Source organism: Rhea pennata, chromosome 21 (assembly GCF_028389875.1).
Source record: "Rhea pennata isolate bPtePen1 chromosome 21, bPtePen1.pri, whole genome shotgun sequence".
NCBI lineage: Eukaryota > Metazoa > Chordata > Aves > Rheiformes > Rheidae > Rhea > Rhea pennata.
The window spans coordinates 8,639,839-8,659,725 of record NC_084683.1 but is presented as its reverse complement, the minus strand read 5'-3'; the positions used below and the strand labels follow the sequence as shown (position 1 = coordinate 8,659,725).

At 45.2% G+C, this 19,887-nt stretch overlaps 1 protein-coding gene across 1 annotated transcript; it reads right to left on the bottom strand.

The window, feature by feature from the left end:
* Positions 1-768: 768 nt before the first annotated feature.
* LOC134149737 (deleted in malignant brain tumors 1 protein-like) lies at positions 769-17,346 on the bottom strand. The gene is made up of 11 exons (XM_062592943.1): positions 17,319-17,346; positions 12,301-12,621; positions 10,981-11,311; positions 10,186-10,517; positions 8,649-8,973; positions 7,956-8,293; positions 7,417-7,731; positions 6,798-7,115; positions 5,838-6,175; positions 2,780-2,782; positions 769-1,104 (listed from the first exon to the last, which is right to left on the bottom strand). Exons 1-11 carry the CDS (start codon positions 17,344-17,346, stop codon positions 769-771), a joined length of 2,985 nt encoding a protein of 994 aa, XP_062448927.1.
* Between the last annotated feature and the right edge of the window lie 2,541 nt (positions 17,347-19,887).

Genomic DNA, 19,887 nt, shown 5'->3' with positions numbered 1-19,887 from the left:
GTAGAGGAGTACAAGCATGAGAAGGGACAGGGCACAAGCTAACTCTGGAAACACAAAGGATATAAACCTATCAGTGGTCACCATACAGACCTGGAGGTGGGCAAAAGCAGTTTCAGAGGTAACAAAGAATGAGTACCCAACATAGGTGAAAAAGCACTGTATACAGTAAATTTGGATGGACATAATAATGAGTGTCAGACCAATAAGCAAAGACTGAAGTGTAAAAGTATGTCAGAAGACATATAAAAATAGCCCCAGATGAAAGTCTGGTGCCATCAACCTTCAGATACAGGGGGTAATGGAGCATTAGATGATAATAAGCATAACACCATGAAAAGTGGTACAAACCTGCGAGTGTGTGAATAACAATTTTACCTGCATTGTTATTGTTGAAACTTCTTTTGTATAATAGGTTCATTTCTTTATTTTTCTTTCTTTTTCTGTAATAAATAGAACTGAATTCATAGTGATCATTTGATTAGATTGTTAAGATTTCAGTCGTACTAATACTTTCTTGGCTTTACATACAAAATGTGTTTCTCTTTGCCCATAACAAAATTTTTAGAAAAACCTTCCTTTAAAGCAGGTCCTACTTGTAAGGAATAAAAGCTAATTACTCCATTTTATTAAGGTAATCTTACCCAGTTAGCAGATAAAGACACTAAAGCGTATGAGTCTAAATGTGATCTAGGGGTATCTACATCAGTTGCCTTCATCTTGCCTCCATCCATAGCGAAAGGAGAGAATCAGGCAATTCCTGGGCACAACTCAACTCATCTCAGCCCATGGCGGTAGCTTACCTAGACACACCACGCTGGCATCTTCTCTGTGGTTGCAGTTACTCTCTCCCCATGGTCTGGCACCACACTCGGAGAGGGCAGCCTCTGAACCTGTGCAGTTCACATCATCCAGCCAGATGGGTTCATATCCTAGCCCAAACTGAGCTCTAGGTGGAGCAGATATGGCTGACCCACAGCCCAGCTGCCGGCACACCACTTCTGCATCATCCAAGTCCCAGCTGTCATCACATACACTTCCCCATTGCTGGTTATGCAGCACCTCAACTCTCCCAGAACAGTGGTTTGAGCCATTCACCAGTCGGACCTCAGTTGGGTCTGAAATTGGAAGAGATAGAGATGTTATCTCATGCTGGTAGACCTACTGATGGAGACATGGAGAATGACTCCTCACATGTTCAACACTTATCTTGGCTCAGTGTTAAAGATTCAGGGATTCTCATGTGGAAAGAGCATTGCCATAGACAAGGAGGGAAGATTGGTCCAGTAAGCTCCTGCAGTGTTAGCACCCACTAATTCATCAGCAGATGAACAGCAGCTACCTGAGCACACCACACCAGCATCTTCTCCATGGTGGCAATTATGGATTCCTTTAGGCTTGGCTCATTTTCCTAGGTACACAGATGCTTTCCACATGTCATGCAAGCCAACTCTTAGCTTTCTAGCTTCCTGATCAATCCTCTCTGAGCTGTCCAATCCCTCATTTTCCAAGCTTCTGCAACTCAGTGTGCATTCCCTGTTTCCCATATGCCTCTGCTCCTCTGCAGACTAGAATACGTTCATGTTTTTCAACTATCACACCACCACTTTTAACATATCAGTCATTCTGTTTCCCTCTGGTTGGTTACCTATATATTTTCGATGTACATGGAATTATTTCATTAACAGTATTGACTCGACTACATAGTGTCTATCATTATATTGCAAGCACTGTCTAATGAGGTCCTGCATGGGATCCTGCCTGGCTACCCATAATCCCATTCTGGTTTTTGGTAATCCCATAGAAGCAATATCCTGAAATATAAATTGCTGCCAGGGGCTGGAGGTGGTATAGAGCTTGGTACTCTCTAACAAGGGCACTGCCAGACTTTTGAGCAGGGAAGAGTCTAACCTGATGACTTGCCAGTCTTTGCAAGAATTTGGTCCACAGAGCTGAGAACAGAATCTCCTCCCTACCTGAGCAAAGGTTTTTTTCTGCTGCTTCCAGGCAGCTGTTTTGGGGTATGCAGTGTTAGCTGCATCACTTAAAGAGTCTACTATACAAAGTAGATCCAATGACCAATAACACCTTAACCTCCAGCCAATATCTTTCCTCTGGCAGAGTCCTGTGCTCCCAGAGTCTCAAGAAGACCAGTGTCCCCAGATACTATGCACAGGAGAGTGTTTAGGAGCAAAGCAGAAGAATGTGATCTAGTTGTCCACACACAGAGACATCCTGTTACCTACAGGTCCTTTATCATATCTGCAAGCCCTACATCAATGTCATACACCTAGGGCATCTCAGATGACTCTAAATACCTATTTGTAGGCTGATTTGGACTCCTAACCAGTACTATCAGTGGAATTTGCAAAGGTTTTCAACTTAAGAACTGTAGGGAAACAAGCTCCAGGCATCTACTTAAGAGATAAGCTGAACTGTTCTGCAGCTTCCACTGACTACAGTGAATAACTATTAAAAAAAAGTGCAGAAGGAGGAAAGAAAAAAACAGTAAAATTCTGCTTAAATGTCACAGAATACTTTAATTTTCACAAATGCACAAAAATTAAAAGCATGAACCTGAAATATTTCCATGCATCAAATGGCTTTTGCATGCAGTCCTTTGGTATCATGAGGTGTGCGTCATGCCTTGTATTGCTTGGGGTGACTGACTGAGATGGTAGGGAGATGGTTGATAGATTAATCTCTAGAAATCCAACTGTAGAGAAGGCTGTCCCTATGGGACAGAGCTGAATCACTAGAGTTTTGTTTCTGTAGTGCTCACAGGCTGTGTTGACAGAGGGAAATCTTAGATGAGGGAGTGGCTCTGGGGTCCTCTGAAGGGCTGCAGAGGTTTATGACAGCTGGAAGGACCATGCTAGAGTCAGAGAGGGGCAAAGACAGCATGGGGCAGTCACAAGATGAAAGTCAATCCCTCCTAGCAGAACCAGACACAGCACTTGGTACCTGGCATTGTATAACCTGAGGACAGAACCAGCAATACAGTTTGGCCCTCAAATTCTGTACTAGGCATGATACATCTGTCCTCAGGAGCATCACATTCTGGCAGGTACCAAGATGGCCCCAAGCCACCAACAACTCCTACATATTGGGGCCAAGAGTAAGCCTCACAAAGCTTATCCCCCTTGCTCCATTGTTATACTGTGAACCCAACACTCTTTTCCATCTCTAGTTGGCTGGCACATGGCTGTCATAGCATGGTATCTTCTCCAACCAGGTGAGCTCCTTTGTTGCTAATATCTTCAGTAGCAACTGCTCTTGCTGCCAGCTGCTCTGCTCCATGTGTTGGAAGGGAGCTGTCAGAGATGAGCAGATCCTCCATGTGCACAAAGCCTGTAGAGCATAGGGTTTCAGTTACAGGTTTGCATTGCAGGAAACAGCCTGAAATCTGTCCTTTTAATGAGGCAACTAAGGGTGCTCGCTGAGGTGCTGCTTTTGCAGGAGGCTGATACCCCGCATACCCTTCTCTAGACAAAATCTTCAGCATTTGGCAAATAAATAGGATACACCTTGCCCTGAGAAAGATATCTCCCTCATTTGATCATACACAGGCCTATAAGTAACACCCATATCAGTGAGACAGACAGATAAAGGACATGCTCTCCTGGACTCCAATGCAGAGTTCACACTAACTTCTCTGAATCACCTAGCCCTTTGTAGCCTGTCTCTCTTGGCCCCTTCCTGCTATCCTTTCCCTTTTCTGAGATGAAAAAGGTAGAGGACTGCATTGATAAAACTTGCAGCATGAGGAAGAGATTGGGCCAGTCTCTAATCTCGCCTTTCATCTCTCAGAAAGGACATGTATGGTTGTTTATCATGGGCATCCTGGTTTCCAGAAATGTCTACCACATCCCTAAAATTCAGAAATGGAACAGTTCCCGGTCCTTTCTCACTGCTTGGGTGAATGGTGAAATATTCCAGGTGCCGTTCCAAAAGGACAGCTGGGAATCAGCAGAGCTGCCCTTTGTATGAGGTAAATGAACCCATGTAATGTAAAGTTTGTGCAGACAGGAGAAAGAAATGCAGCACAACATTCAAGAAGGCACTCCCATGGTAGTTCCACAAACAAGTGTGTCATAACCCAAACGTGCCATAAGATGTCATAACCCAAAGACAGTGTCTAAGTGGAAGGAGAAAACTGGCAAGAAGGAGAATGAGAGAAGTGCGAAAGGGACCGGGAAAGAAGAAGTCAAAGCAGAAGAGGAAGTTCCTTTCAATATGAGCCAAAGGAATATTCTTCTGTTCAAAGGTTCACTGTCATCAACATTTTGAACAAACTTCATTTTCAGCCACTCTCTTCCTCTACAATTTCTGCTTCCCTATTCACCTACAGCATAGCTCACCTGAAGTGGAACCAAAAGCCCTATTTTGTATTCTTCTCCTCTTCTGGTACAGAACAACCCCCAAAAGCAGCATCAAGACTGGTGTCATGATTGAAACAAGCAATGAGAACAGTGGCAGAGACTGTGAAGACTGGAGTACAACAGGGCCTATGGGGAGAAAGTAAAATTCTGTTCATATAGAGCTAATTCAAGAGAGAAAAACAATTTTCTCAGTAGTGTACAAGGATAAGACAAAAAGGACACAACTTATACTATGGCAAGTTCCGATGACACAGTGGAAAATATTTTTTCCCTCATAAGGGTGGCTAAATATTGAAACAAAAACCAGAAAGGCTGTGGACCTCCATTCTTTGAGACCTTCAAACCTTGTCTGGTGAAGACCATGTACAACATGGTCATGGTGAATGGGAGATTAGACAAATCTCTCCAGATTGCTTCTAACCTACATTATTCTGTGATCCTTGAATTCAGGAAAGAAGATTCAGAGAAAGTTTTTGCTAAGTCCCTGTCATCCTCATACACAGTCCTCTACATGTTGTGATACAGCACCTCCAGCTGCCCACTGCACTGGTCATGGCCATTCAAAACTCACATGCATGCAACACCAGGAAAGCATCAAAACTATCTTCGCTTCAGGAGTGGACTACTGAGGAAGTCAAAGTCCATTAAATGTGCCTTCACTCTGACTGCTCCAAGCAGGGAACTTTGTAGACTGATTTATTCCCAGTAGGTACTGCTAGCACTGGGCCATCCCCAAATGGTCCTTTCTGCAAATCACATCTCACAGTTCCTGGTTTCTTTTCTCAAAGAAGCCTCAGTGACCATTCTAGATTGAGGGGTCTGCAGAATGTACAGCCTACATAAAGGAGAGAGTTTTCAGGTCCAAGTGGCTCCCAAGCAGGTGCCTCCTTACTTGGGTAACTCACAGAATGAAGACATCCTTCTCAGACATGGCCTGAGCCTAGAGATACCTCTCTATCCCTACTGACCTTGAGAAGAGCCCAGAGGACTTGCAACTCTTTCTTCATACTTTTCCAAAGACAAGTGGGAAGAGAGGGGTCAGGCTGGGTACTGAGAAAAGTCTTTTCAACACCAACCATGATTCTCAGCTTCCCAATTCAGCTATGAGGATGTTCCACGTGCTGTAGTTTTGCAGGTAGAAGTCCTCCTTTTTCTATCCTGGAAGGTTTTCATGATAAAGATTTCCCAGTGTCAGAATCATTCCTCACCATCTCATACTAAGTGCTTACACAAAAATCCGTGTCTTAGGATGGTGTTAACCATGGTGCTAAACACAATTTCCATTGTGTCAGGTGGAATCTGAAAGTGTAGGATTCAGCCTGTGCTAGATGAAATCCCATTTTCATTCTCCCTCCTGAGCCACTGACAAGTGCACAGTTTCAGAGCTGCACTGACTCAGCTTAATCAAGGGGAAAATTACAGCATACTTTGCTGCCTGAGTAGTCCATTTTCCAACACAACAGCGGCCGCATTACCTGAGCACACTACGCCAGCATCTTCTCTGTGGTTGCAGTTGTGTTCACCCCATGGCCTGGCCAAGCACTCTGAGAGAGTACTTTCCCTTCCTGTGCAGTTCACATTGTCCAGCCAGATGGCATTATGTCCTTGTCCAAATTGAGCTTTGCCAAGAGCCAAGAGTGCCGTTCCACAGCCCAGCTGCTGACATACCACTGCAGCATCCTTTATGTCCCAGTCATCATCACAAATAGTTCCCCAAAGCTCCTTGTGATGCACTTCAACTCTCCCTGCACAGAGATTTGAGCCATTCACCAGTCGCAGCGCTGTGGGATCTGAAACATGAGAAGACCCACACTTTTTGCAAGTGGACACAAAACCTTCATTCTTTGGAAATACCTCCATTGCTTGCCTCTTTGAGAAAGAAGTGCCTAGACCTGTCATTATACTGAACTTCTCCAAACACCAGAGAGAATTTGAATGTTTAAACATAGGTTTTAGCTTAACATAAGCTAGAATAAGACAATTTATGGAATAGAGAAAATTCAAACATGCTTTCTGAAATATAATAAATTCCTGATATATTGGGTCCTTTCTTCCTATCCTGCTCTCAACCTAATAATTTTTAACGGCTTTCTGGATTGCAACAAAATCTAAATCTCATCCTCTAGGTCCCTCTTTCCATCTCCTCAGAGATTTCATTGTATGTCTCAAATTGCTTTTTTTTTTTTGTCCAGCATCAACTCAGTGTTTTTCAGGTTGCTCTAGTCTTCTGCCTCCCCAGGGTTTCACTGGCAAGCACAGCCACTGAACAAGGTAGACAGGTCCTCTGCAGAACAGCGATCACAGCTCTACTTTGGTATTTGATATTGCACAAAGTCAGAGGAGAGAATGTCACCAGTAAAGTCACCATTCCTCCTTTCTACAATGCAGTCCAATGCTTCCTCTATTTAGGAAAAAGATTACCTGAGCACACAACACCAACATCTTCCTCATGGTTGCACTTAGATGATTCCCCAGACTTGGACCTGCATTCAGAAAGGATGGATTCTGTCCCTGTACACTCAACATCAACCATCCAGATATGGTCTGACCCTTGTCCAAACTGAGCCGAGCCTGGAGCTGATACAGCCATCCCACAGCCCAGCTGCCGGCACACAACTTCAGCATCATTCAGGTCCCAATCATCATCACATATAGTTCCCCATTGCTGGTTTTGAAGCACCTCAACTCTCCCAGAGCAGCGATTGGAGCCATTCACCAATCGGAGCTGAGCTGGTCCTAGAATTAGGAAAGAAAAATGCAGGTCAAAAACACAAATTCTTGTAGGTCACCAAAGAGCATGGGGAAGATGGGACCTTAGACCATAGCCACCTGCAATGTAATGTAGAGATTGTCACTGGCAAACACACAGACATCTAATTCCATGTTCAGTGGCCTCGGGTATCCAAGATAAATGGATTTCTCTGTTGAGTTTTACACATGCTTCCCTTAGGGGACACAATAGTGTACCGGTTCCATCAGTGTCACAAACATTGCTCCTTGCAGAGCTGCACCATGAAGGGATATGGCGGTAGCTTACCTAGACACACCACGCTGGCATCTTCTCTGTGGTTGCAGTTACTCTCTCCCCATGGTCTGGCACCACACTCGGAGAGGGCAGCCTCTGAACCTGTGCAGTTCACATCATCCAGCCAGATGGGTTCATATCCTAGCCCAAACTGAGCTCTAGGTGGAGCAGATATGGCTGACCCACAGCCCAGCTGCCGGCACACCACTTCTGCATCATCCAAGTCCCAGCTGTCATCACATACACTTCCCCATTGCTGGTTATGCAGCACCTCAACTCTCCCAGAACAGTGGTTTGAGCCATTCACCAGTCGGACCTCAGTTGGGTCTGAAATTGGAAGAGATAGAGATGTTATCTCATGCTGGTAGACCTACTGATGGAGACATGGAGAATGACTCCTCACATGTTCAACACTTATCTTGGCTCAGTGTTAAAGATTCAGGGATTCTCATGTGGAAAGAGCATTGCCATAGACAAGGAGGGAAGATTGGTCCAGTAAGCTCCTGCAGTGTTAGCACCCACTAATTCATCAGCAGATGAACAGCAGCTACCTGAGCACACCACACCAGCATCTTCTCCATGGTGACACTTATGGATTCCTTTAGGCTTGGCTCTGCATTCGGAGAGGGCTGCTTCTGTCCCTGTGCAGTTCACCTCATCCAGCCAGATGTGGCCACGTCCCCGCCCAAAATGAGCCAAACCAGGGGATGAGACTGCCGTCCCACAGCCCAGCTGCCGACACACCACTTCTGCGTCACTTACTCCCCAGTTGTCGTCACACACAGTCCCCCATTGGTGCTGATGAAGCACTTCAACTCTCCCTGCACAGCGACTTGGGCCATTCACCAGCCGAAGTGCCATTGGGTCTGAAATAAAGGTATGAATAAGCCTGTAGGAAGAGCACACAAAGATAACCCTGGGCATGAAATCTCATGCCGGACTGCTGCACACTGTACTCTAAGCTCACTGACACGATACTTTTATGAAGTGGCAGCACCAGAGATTCCCACTGAACCCAGCACAGTCATTTCTACCATGTGAACACAGTCAGAAGCTCAGGAGCTATTTACTTGAGCAGAAAACAAGCCAGAAAAAATGGTGGAAGCAGCAGGGGTGGGATCTTCCTTGTGTTTACAACCACTCCTTGCAGCAGGGACCTTATTCTCATTTCCTGGCCTGCTGGAGAAAATAGTTATGCATATCCTCAGTGGCAGTAGGATACAAACATGCAGCAGAAAAGTGACAGAGGGTTACCTGAGCACACCACACTGGCATCTTCCCCATGATGACAGCTGTGGACTCCCCATGATTTAGCTCTGCACTCAGTAAGGGCAGACTCAGTCCCAGAGCAGCTCACTTTCTCCAGCCAGATGGGGTCATAGCCTCTGCCAAATCTAGCCCAGCCTGGAGCTGATATTGGAGCACCACAGCCCAGCTGCCGGCATACTACATTAGCATCTTCTAAGTCCCAGCCATTATCACACACAGTTCCCCACTGCTGGTGGTGAAGCACCTCAACTCGCCCAGCACACCGATTCGGACCATTCACCAGCCGTAACTCTGTGGGATCTAAAGGGGGAGCGAGAAAAATGAATAAACAGGGATACTGTGCACCTCAGTTCTATGAAGCAGATGCCTTGGCTGCGACTATGTGAAATCATACAATGCACAAGTGCATAATAGTGCTTCCCCCATTCAAATCAGCCTCATCAGTCAGATACAACAGAGGAAGAGAGACACTTGGTTCTTTTCACTAATGACAAGATGGCTACAGCTGCCCATGCATTGTGAGAAGGTAAAAGCCTTGTAGGGTGTTTCCTATGGAGAAGACAGGAACCAATGCCAGGAAGACTCTTGGACATCTGGTTCAAACTATGAACATCAAAACAAATGTAAGTAGGCCTCTGAGGGTGATCGCATTTCCCTAAGAGAACACACCTAAAAGGAAAGATTTTAGAAAGCAGTATTTACAATAGGAAAATGAAGACTGGACAGAAACATGGCATCACTCTGTCACTACATAAAGGAAGTGAACAACAAAGAGAAGAACTGGCCAAACTGACAGCAAGTGCTGGCAAAAGTGTAGAGCAGTATCAAGCATCTACCAGTATATTTTGGCTGGAGGTAATCGGAGAAGCACTAGGTTAGCAGGGTCTTGAAATTCAACTGGTTTTAAGACTGCGCTCATAACAGAGAGCTCGGTAGGTGTTTGCCTTCAATACATGCATAAAACATGAGGACCAGGAGAGTCTTTCCATGGTACTCTCTTGTTTGTTTTTCTCTGCTACAGCTCTTTGCAAAGTATTTCTTGGAGTCACCCAGATTTATTCTTTTGGTAACATTGGACTTACATCCCATTGCAAGCTGAAGGGATAGTGGGGATGTCCTTCAAGCCCAGACCACCTCTAGCGGTCAAGAAAAACCATGGGACATAGAGTTGGAATGGCCTGGATCCATGTGCCATGGGTGTCAATGACCAAATGACTCCTCTGAGCACATGTACTTAAATATCTAGAGCAAGTTCACATTATGTACATGGTAATCTACTGATGAGCTGATACATTTTAAGGTGTCAGAAAGAGGAATAGCACAAACAGGTGAAAATGCAGATATTCTGTTGATATGATGCTTACAGAAAGGGTTACCTCAGCTCCCAAGCATTTTGACTGTTGCTCACAATAATACTACACACAAAGGAAAGCAATGTGTACAGAAGAAAATAAACTGAAATAAATGCAGAGGTCCCTACAGAAAAATAATCCCTGAAGCCGTGATCCAGACTAGACTTACCTGAGCACACAACACCAGCATCTTCTCCATGGTCACAGTTATGCGCTCCCCAGGACTTCAAACTACATTCAGTGATGGCACCTTCTGTCCCCGTGCAGTTCACCTCATCCAGCCAGATGGGATCATGTCCTTCCCCAAACCGAGCCTTGCCAGGTGCTGATATGGCCGTCCCACAGCCCAGTTGCCTACAAACCACTTCTGCATCACTGATGCCCCAGTTGTCATCACACACAGTTCCCCACTGCTGGTTGTGGTGAACCTCAACTCTCCCTGAGCAGCGGCTGGAGCCATTCACCAACCGGAGCTGAGTTGGTTCTAAAAAGAGACAAGTGCCAAATATCCAAATGTCCTGGGAGACATGACAGAGCTGCAACTGCCCTGAAGTCAGGAGTCTGTTGCTTAAATCGTCACAGAACCTTATAGCCAAAGGAAGAGGTTTGAGAACAGTCCCACAACAAGAAGAGCAGGCTTTCCCCATGCACTCTTCTCTTCTCCAAATTCACAGTCCCCCAGGAGGCAGTGTAACATCAGGGCAGATGTCACCTTTGAAGTTCCCTGCTCCTTCCCTAGAACACAGCCAGATGGTCAGGGATTCTTCTTGCCTCCATTTATAGGAATGCAATGTAGACATCTATAGCCAGGACCATCTCAAAGCACATCTGCAGCACAGCACCTTTCTTAGCACCCTCCCCATGATAAAGGAAAAAGGGAAAAGGAAAAGAGAAAAGAGAAGAAAAGAAAAAGTGACAGCCAGGGCACCAGCCCTGAAGGGACAAGAATCAGTTACCTGAGCATTCAACACTGGCATCCTCTGCATGGTTGCAGTTATGATCTCCCCAGGATCTGGCCAAGCACAGAGAAAGGGCAGCCTCCGTCCCAGCACAGTTCACTTCATCCAGCCAAATGTGTCCTGACCCTTTACCAAAGTGAGCCCCAGTTGGAGCTGACAGTGCTGGGCCACAACCCAGCTCTCTGCATGCCACCTCAGCGTTCATCAGGTTCCAGTTGTCATCACACACAGTGCCCCACTCTTCATCATGAAAGACTTCAACTCTGCCAGAACAGAAGTCTGAGCCATTCACCAGCCTGATCAAGGCTGCATCTGGATTGGGTGCCCCTGAAAACACCCCCAGAGAGCAAATGGTCAGGGACCTTGCTGGGCATGCAATTCCCCGTAATGCTTAGGAGCAGCATCTTCCACTATGCAAGCCTGCAAGGCTTCCAATAGTTAAGATGTGCACATAGACAGATTAATGACTGTGCAATCAGAGAGCAGCAAGGCTGAGGCAAGGAGATGCAGCCTGGATGTTTTCAACACGGAATAAGACAAACAGATACAAGAGATGTGGGAGGAACATGAGAGCTTGGGAAGCTGAGAACAGCATTTAGAAATTATCTGGAGCAATGGTTTAAAGAGGCTGATTCTTCACAAAATCATTGGGGGAGTCATTTAACCTATCTGTAGGGATGGATTTGAGCTCAAAATTAATGGTTCTACCAGTCGGTGACCGTATATTTGTCTATCTGCGAGTCGAATGCGTACACTCATGATACAATCAGAGAACAACCAGTCAACAGCGTCTATAGGTGATGAATTTATTCAGCTCATCTTAAAGCTGATGCTGAAGGAGAAGCAGGTGCTCCAACAAATGCAGCCATCTGCTCTAGGATGGCATAAGTCATATCTCAAACACTACTGATGAAATTGACTAGACATAATTATAAAGGCAGTCTGCATTCAGTTCAAAAGAGGCAATGACTATGAACTTAGATATTTAGATAAGTTAATTGAAGCCTGTATTGGCAATTTGAGGAAGGAACTGCAGGCTGCATGAGATAGATAGAAAATTTCATTGCTAGCAGTGAACTTGCTACAGCATTAGGCTCTACTATGACAGAGGATCAGGGCAGTTTGACATTAGCAGGACCACCTCCTAGCCCATGCTTTGTGCTCTGGTCACACAGGGCTTTCTGGTAACCCCTAAGGCCAGCCATGACCAAGAAGGAGGAAATCTAGTTTAGCTGGTTGTCTTTTAATCTCTCCTCTTCCAAATTACACTGTTATCCACAGTAGATGAAGGAAGATGTGATGGGATCAAGACTCACCAGAGCACACAACACTGACGTCTTCTCCATGCCCACAATTGTGGACTCCCCAGGGCTGGGCCTCACATTCAGAAAGAGTGACTTCTGTCCCCACACAGTGTACATTGTCCAGCCAGATCAGGTCTGTTCCTCGCCCGTATCGAGCACCACCAATGGCCAACAGTGCCATCCCACAGTTCAGCTGTCGGCACACCACACGTGCTCCAGCTAGGTCCCAGTGATCATCACACACCGTCCCCCAGGTAGCATTGTAAAACACCTCCAGCCGACCCGTACAAGAATCAGGGCCATTTACAAGTCTTACTTGAGCAGGACCTGAGGCTGATAATGAAAGAAAGGGAAGGAAAGGAAATGTTAATGAGAAATTTTGGAAAAGAAAAAGCTAAACAGCCTGGAATGCATTTCCTTTTTCAAAAGTCTCTACCTGTTGACTGAGAGGAATATGGAAAAATCATAGAGAGAGAAAAATGTGAACAGCGGCAGATCAGTGGGAATATGTTTGTCAAGAAACAGTAGAACACAAAACCAGAGTGACCTAGGCACCGCCTGGTCAATGTCTATTTCTGCATAATGCTATGATTTTGCTTACATAAACAAAAGAAGGGTTCCTAACAGTCCGATGCAGCCTAACCCCCTTGTTCCTGTAACAGAAATGTATGACCGTATCAGGAGAATATTTTTACAGGGCTGCATGGAAGCCAGCTCTTAGGAAAACTCTAGGCTTTTCCTGCTAGAGACAGATGAGAACACAGTCCCTCAAAACCAGTGAGGCCAAAATGCTTTAAGATGTTTTGCTTACTAATGCCTGTTCAAGTGCTTGCATCTGCACAGGTTTTAGGGTGCAATATATACCTATAGCTGCACATGTAATCAAGTAATAGGCTCTTTGTAGGAGCAATTTTAAGCAAGAATGCACATTAAAAGTCAGAAATGTAGGAAAAAAATACTGACATACTCCAAACATCCTCTTCAAAAAAAATCTTAGTATAAATAGTTGCAGAGAGGTCTTCACTGGCACAGACAGCAGAAGAGAACTTAACGAATGTGAACTTGTCAAAATGCAGTAAAATGTCTCCCAGAAAATGATTATATCCAGTTGAGATTACCCCCTGAAGAAACTGTCCCAGAAGATCCAAGGAGATCCATCCAAAAGTTTGGACACTGTGTGACCTCAGGTGAAGGCTCACAGGACTAGAAAGGATAAAACAGATTGCAAGCAGACACAAGCGAGGATGTAAACACGGAATATAAAAGCTTTGACATCAACATAAAACTCTGAAAGTCCTGATATATAAGTGGAAATATTTTGGTCTATATATAGTTAGAGGTTATCAGGTGATATGCCAGAGATGCTGTACACACAGCTCTGCCTGACTGCCCTGGGCTGCCTTATTTTCAGAAAGCACTCGTCTTGATTTCTCAGATCAGCCTGATCCAAGCACAACAGCACTGTAATGTTTGGTTTCATTCTGGAAAAGGAGGTAAATCCCATTTACTCACTTTTTTACCCTTCAAGATCTGTAGAACATCATCTAGGCTGAAATGGCAGCAACATACTCATTCAGCACACCTTTGATTTCTACATTTTTTTCCTCCCTTGCTTTTACTTGACTGTCTATCGGCCATCATTTTTCTTTGTAATTCAGTCTGTGAATTTTCTTTTCTCTCTCTCTTTTTTTTTTTTTTTTTTTTTTTTTGGCAGTTAACCAGTGGATGGCCCTCCTTTCCATTCCCTGTAGACTGTTTGCTTATTTCTAATTTGCTGTGTGACTCTACAGCTAAACAGTTTTCTCATCTTTTGTGGCATCCACCTTCTAGAAAATGCTGGCATATTTGAATGAGATTTGAGCCTTCTTCAGAAACCAACTAGAATAGAGCTGCTCTCTACCTGGCTTTGGTAGTTCTGCATGTGCCCCACTTCCTGCTATACCCAGCAAACCAAGGATGCTACTCACACATCACTTTCTAAATGTGCCTTATAAATTTGCAGTAACAACAATTAAACTGCACAGAAATGAAGAGGAGCAACAGCACTCCAGTGTTGTGCATCCCCAAAATGTATGCAACAAGCATTGGGGGACATGCAAGGAAATGCAAGAGCGTAGTAACAGACAAGGCAACATGCTGCCCAGTGCAAAAGGCACTCACCACATAGCCCTGCTAGGAGGATGAGAATTTCTGTAGTCACAGGTCCAGCACAGGCAGACAGCCTTTTGCCCATGGGATTTCCAGTCAGGAGCAAAAGACTTTTGCAGAAGCCGGTCCCAGCCTGGTGCAGAAAGAGAGCAAAGGCTGAGCTCAGTTCTACCATCACCAGCTGGAGAGGAAATAAAGCAAAGATCTAACAGAAGAAATTGTGTGAGAATGCTTTCTGCACTGGGCCTTCCCCCTGCTCATGCCCTCTCTTCCCCACGCTTGTACTTGCGTCATGTAGAGCCAGATTTATGAAAGGGAACTGAATCTTCGCTTTCAGCTTTATCCTTGGTGGCAAATAAACATACTCTGGGATCAACTACTGTGAGCCTTTGGGGTGATGTCCTATGGTTTCACTTCACAAGAATACATCTGCGATAGGATAGGGAGGCCTGAGGGAGGTTTGTAGGGCTTACTTTTAGGGTCTCATCTTCATATCAAAAAGTTTACCTGATATAATATACAGCTTTCTTAAAATGCTAACTATAAAGTCAACTCCAAGAAATAGCTCCCTTTGGAGTCTTCCCATAAAGATCAAGGCTCCTGAATCTGCTCTTGGTAACAACCATTCAGGGGTGTCTTAGAGCCCCAAGAGAGGCAACAAGTGCTTGGGCGGGGGGGGGGGGGGAGGGGGGATCGGAGATATCTCTTCCACTTCCAGCACAGAGACTACTTCTTTTGAACTTTAAGCAGGAATTCAGCCCAAACCTACTGAACCTGTCAAAAAAAAGTCTTTTTCTCCCTCTCCAGAGCAAACGTGCACAACAAGGCTGCTTCTAGCCTACAGATGTGCCTGTGTGTGTGTGCTCTGAACCTCCAGTCACCACTCTACCATGATCCTGCCATTGTTGTTCTGTGAACTGCAAATGAGCAGCAACACAACCACACTGTGCTCAACCAGGGAAAGTCTGACTGCAGCAGTTCTGCACAGAATTGCTTGATTATTAACAGCTGAGAAGAGGATGCTGAACTCCGTTTCCTCCTGCCTGGCTCATGTTCCCTTTTTCCTCCTGTGGGGTAGAAGAAAGGAATAGTTGCAACACAGAGCAGGCAAAAGCCAGTGTGAGAACCTGTGGCATTCTCAGCTCTGAAGCATTGCAGGGATGGTGGAAGAGATGCACTGACTGGGGTTCCAGAGCATCCTCCCCCATTCCCGTGTTGCTTCCCTGCTCGTCATGGGCCTAAGCTGCCATCTTTCCCATGACTCTTCCTCCTCTTCAGCCTCACCCAGGTATGGCATGGGATGGGTTCTCTATGATTCACCCCAGGATTTCAACTATGCCTCACTGGGAACAGGTTGAAGAAATGGCTGGGGCAGATACTGATTTAGAGCTGCTATTAGGATTTAACATTGGGTTTATTCCTGTCAACAGATCTCAGGCTGAGCTATGATTTCAGTTTTGGTCTTGGCTTAAGGTAGGTGAGGCAAGGCTTAGATCTAAGGCACATGATAAAGGCAAGGATTATGCTAATGCAGCAGTGACTAGAAGTCATCACCTATAACTTTAATGTAGTCTAAATCAAACACTTTGACAGCCCATGAAGTCAGTGGAAAAGAATCCACAGAGGACTATGATGACTGGTTGGTACAAATCACCCCTAGAAATGCTTGTGTCATTGAAAAAGGGTCCAAGGAGACTTTCAAATGGAGGGTGGAAGGCAAAACAAGTTCATTTTCTTCTTCTTTTTTTTTTTTTTTTTTTTTTTTTTTTTTTTGGTTCACACCCTGCTCCTTCCAGTTAACAGATCAGTTTAATAGACAAAAATTAGTTTTTAAAGAATGGCATAAAAAATAAGCTACAATTTGCTGTATCCACTTTATTTGGGTTTCAAGGTACTTCCTGAACTGCCTCTGCATAGGACACTGATTTCTAGTCAGCATCCTCTTGCATTCCCCCTTCTTCATGGATGTCCTAAGTTGCATGGGCATCTCTTGCAACCTATATAACTGGGATGACAAATCAGGCCTTGGACCATGGTGCTTCTGCCTCTGACAGCAGTCATTTAGCAGTCTATTTGAATGGAGCAGCTTCCAGCTGGAAGAGAAAGCAGCAAAAAAACATTTTTCCATTCTCTGGCTCCCCACAGGGTAGAAGGCATGTAAGCCTGCATCTCAGGCACCCACACACCCTCCCCAAGCTCTTTCTGAAAGCACACAGGACAGTTTTTTAGTGTGAAAGTGGGAGGCAGAAACCCCATCCTCCTCACAAAACCCCCATCCTGCCCTCAGAGAGCAATTGTCCAAAAAGAGCAGTGTCACACTGGGAAAAAGAAGGGGCTAGTCCCGTTATATGTAAGCAGGCTGCAAGATTTGTGAATAGGGCAAATCAGTGTGGGTCCAACTTTATCAGCACTCAGAACTGCAAGAGACCTGCATCCACCCAGGCCTGGGGCTCTGGAGGCATGAACCAGTTGCTGGGCTTCTCTGGGGAGGGCACCCCATGGCAAATATCAAAGGGCTCTTGCACCTGCACTTCAGCTTTGAAGCCAGAACCCCTCACCAGCTGAGCCCAGTCTTGAGTCAAACTCCTGCAGCAGAGCTCACACAGGCTTTCCCACAGCTGTGCCCTCTGCAAACATGCTGCTCCACTTCCTGCCCATTGTAAGGAACTTCCTACCCCATGTTTGGGGTATTCTCATTTCTCTATGCAGGCAAATATCACACTAGCTTTCCTGAAGACGGCGCTAACTGCACATACTTCACTCTCAGCAGAAGGATTTGGTAGCCTAAATTTAAGACAATGATTTTATTGGACAGCCCTTCTTGTGGAATGAGCCAGGTACAGTTGTTCTCTCTCTTCTTGCAGGAGGAGAAATATATTCACCTCCCCTCCACTCCTCATAGTCAGTCATGTCTGAGGGTGAATGAAGAAATGTATTTTAAAGTTAAACACTATGCAGAAGTCTGTTTGCTCTCTGAGTAGGAGAACCAGTCCTTTGAAATGCTTTGGCTTCACCTACTGGTTTTGTTAACTCTCCTGCTTTCCCTCCCTTGTCTGCAGACCATGTGGTGGGTCCTCTTGCATTTTTGTGCAGATAATTTGTCCATTCATTTCCTGATCTGCATGTCCTCCAGACCCTATTTCAAGTTTAAAATGGCACCACCACGTCACCATAGACCTAGAAGATCTGCCACATCTACTTATTCTAGGAGACATTGCCCTTTTCCCTGCTTCCTATTTGCTCCCTTTTTGCTGTTTAACCTGGAGAAAAGAAAACTGAGAGAGGATCTTACCAATGTCTATAAATATCTTAAGGGTGGGTATCAAGAAGATGAGGCTGAACTCTTTTCAGTAGTGCCATGTGACCAGACAAGATGCAATGGGCACAAACTGAAACACAGCAGGAAGTTCTACCTGAATATAAGGGATAATTTTACTGTGAGAGTGACCACTGTGATGAACCATCACCTTCTCCCTAGCTGTGATGTTCTACAACCCCAGATGGCTGATTAAAAAAAGGAGCTTGGCCTTCAGATCATCAAAAATGCATGATAACTTCACAGCTCTGACAAAATCTTTCAGGGTGTTTTTCAGAGTGCTCTAGTGAGCCAGAACCAGGGCAATATTTGTATTGCTGTCACCATGTCAAATGTCTTCAAAGCATTTGGCGTCCAACCTATGCAAGTACACCTCAAAAACATTGCATTCCTACTACTGTACTCAAACCAACCCAGTACAGGAATGCTGCTTCTGCCTCCACCTTGTACTTGAGCTAACACCTACTAGTCTACTACAAAGGTATCCCTGTTTCTGCTGAGATACAAGGACCTCCACCTCCAGACAATGGCCAGAGCTGCCAGGACAGCTAAGTCTCCCACATCACACAGCTTGGAGCAGCCAAAATATCTCAGTAAATCCTCTGTGGCACAAGCTGAACATTCCAGCTTTCAGGGTCTTCCACATCAACACTGTGGAGCCTTGTAGGAGCTGATTTAGGATCTGGGAAGAAGGTATGAAGTGGACTCTCCTTTCTCCTGTCCCTTGTGTATTGACAGCCCCTCTGCAAGCAGTGCATTGCTTCAGCCTTATACCAGGAAGACTGATCAGATACGCCCTCTCCAAATGCACTGAAATGTCTAGAGCAACTAGCCCAAAATAATTAAGCTTCTGTTGTATTGTAAGATGAATCACATGTGTCTGATAACCAGCTTCCTTATAATCAGCTGAGCTATGAGACCCCAGATTCAAAGTGGCTTGTGGTGAGGGTACTATGATTAAAGTGTACACCCAGGCAGTCTGAGGTTCAGAGTCATCATCCACATTAAACCCAGCAGCTGTTTCTTGCAAAGCACAGGATGGAGAGATGACTCCTCCTTCCAACTCCTGGAGAGACTGGAGTGGAGATAGCACTATTTATATAGTTATATCTGGACACAAAGTTTAGAAAACAGCTGCCCTCATGGAGACATTTTAAAGCCTCAGAGCCAAATGAAAGCCCATAGCTCCCTTACAGTCAATGGAGAGAAAAGGATGTCCTCTCTCCTTTCCAAAAGTATAGTAAAAAATCTTGCCGTATTACATCATAGAGAAATTTAAGAACTGAAACATCCTGGGAGGATCCAAGTGCCCTTGCGTATGCTGTCTGTAAAGAGTTGTGATGAAATCACCTTGGAAGTGAGTGATCCAAAATAAGCAGTTTGGAGCTATTCTTTGCCATTCTTAATCTCTGCTGGGTACAAACATCCCTCAAGGGCTGTGGATGGACTGTAAGACTGACATGAGACTCTAGCTCTGCATTATTATGGCCTGCTTCTCCACCACAGATTTCAAAGGGTCTCCAATAGCTGCAGCAAGAAAGGCTGAGTGAGAACACCTTTGGAAGACCTGATGAGGAGTCAGTGACTAGCAGAGTACATGGTGGCTGGCTTGGCACATGAAACTACACACTGACCAAATTCTCAGCAGGGCCAGGCATGAATATTCCTTTTTGTCAACAACATTTAGCTGCCTCCCAGGCAGTAGCTGCTCAAGGTTAGCACAGCTGAGATTAGGAAATATTTCTAGTAGATATAAGAAGCCCTTATGAACAACAAGCAAGTCCTGCCTTGGTGTCCAACCTATGCATCCTACCTGTGTATCCAGAAACCTCCCATCAGTGACCCCTCTTTGTAGTTCCCAGGGTTCCCTGTGCAGCTTAGAGTGTAAGTCCTTTATTAAACTTATCCTGTTTAGCTCCTTATGAACTTTGAGTGTCTCTCTCCACCAATATATGGTCCTCTCTTGCCTGCCTTGCAGTCACCAAATATCCTGCCAACTGCACCAAATTTGGTGCAGTTGGCAGGATACCAGTGTGTAAATGTCTCTGAGGGTGAAAGAGCAAGGAGGAGAGAGTGAGCTGCATTCCTGGTTGGCCCACTATGGGTCAGTGGGCACCCATGGCTCACATGTTAGT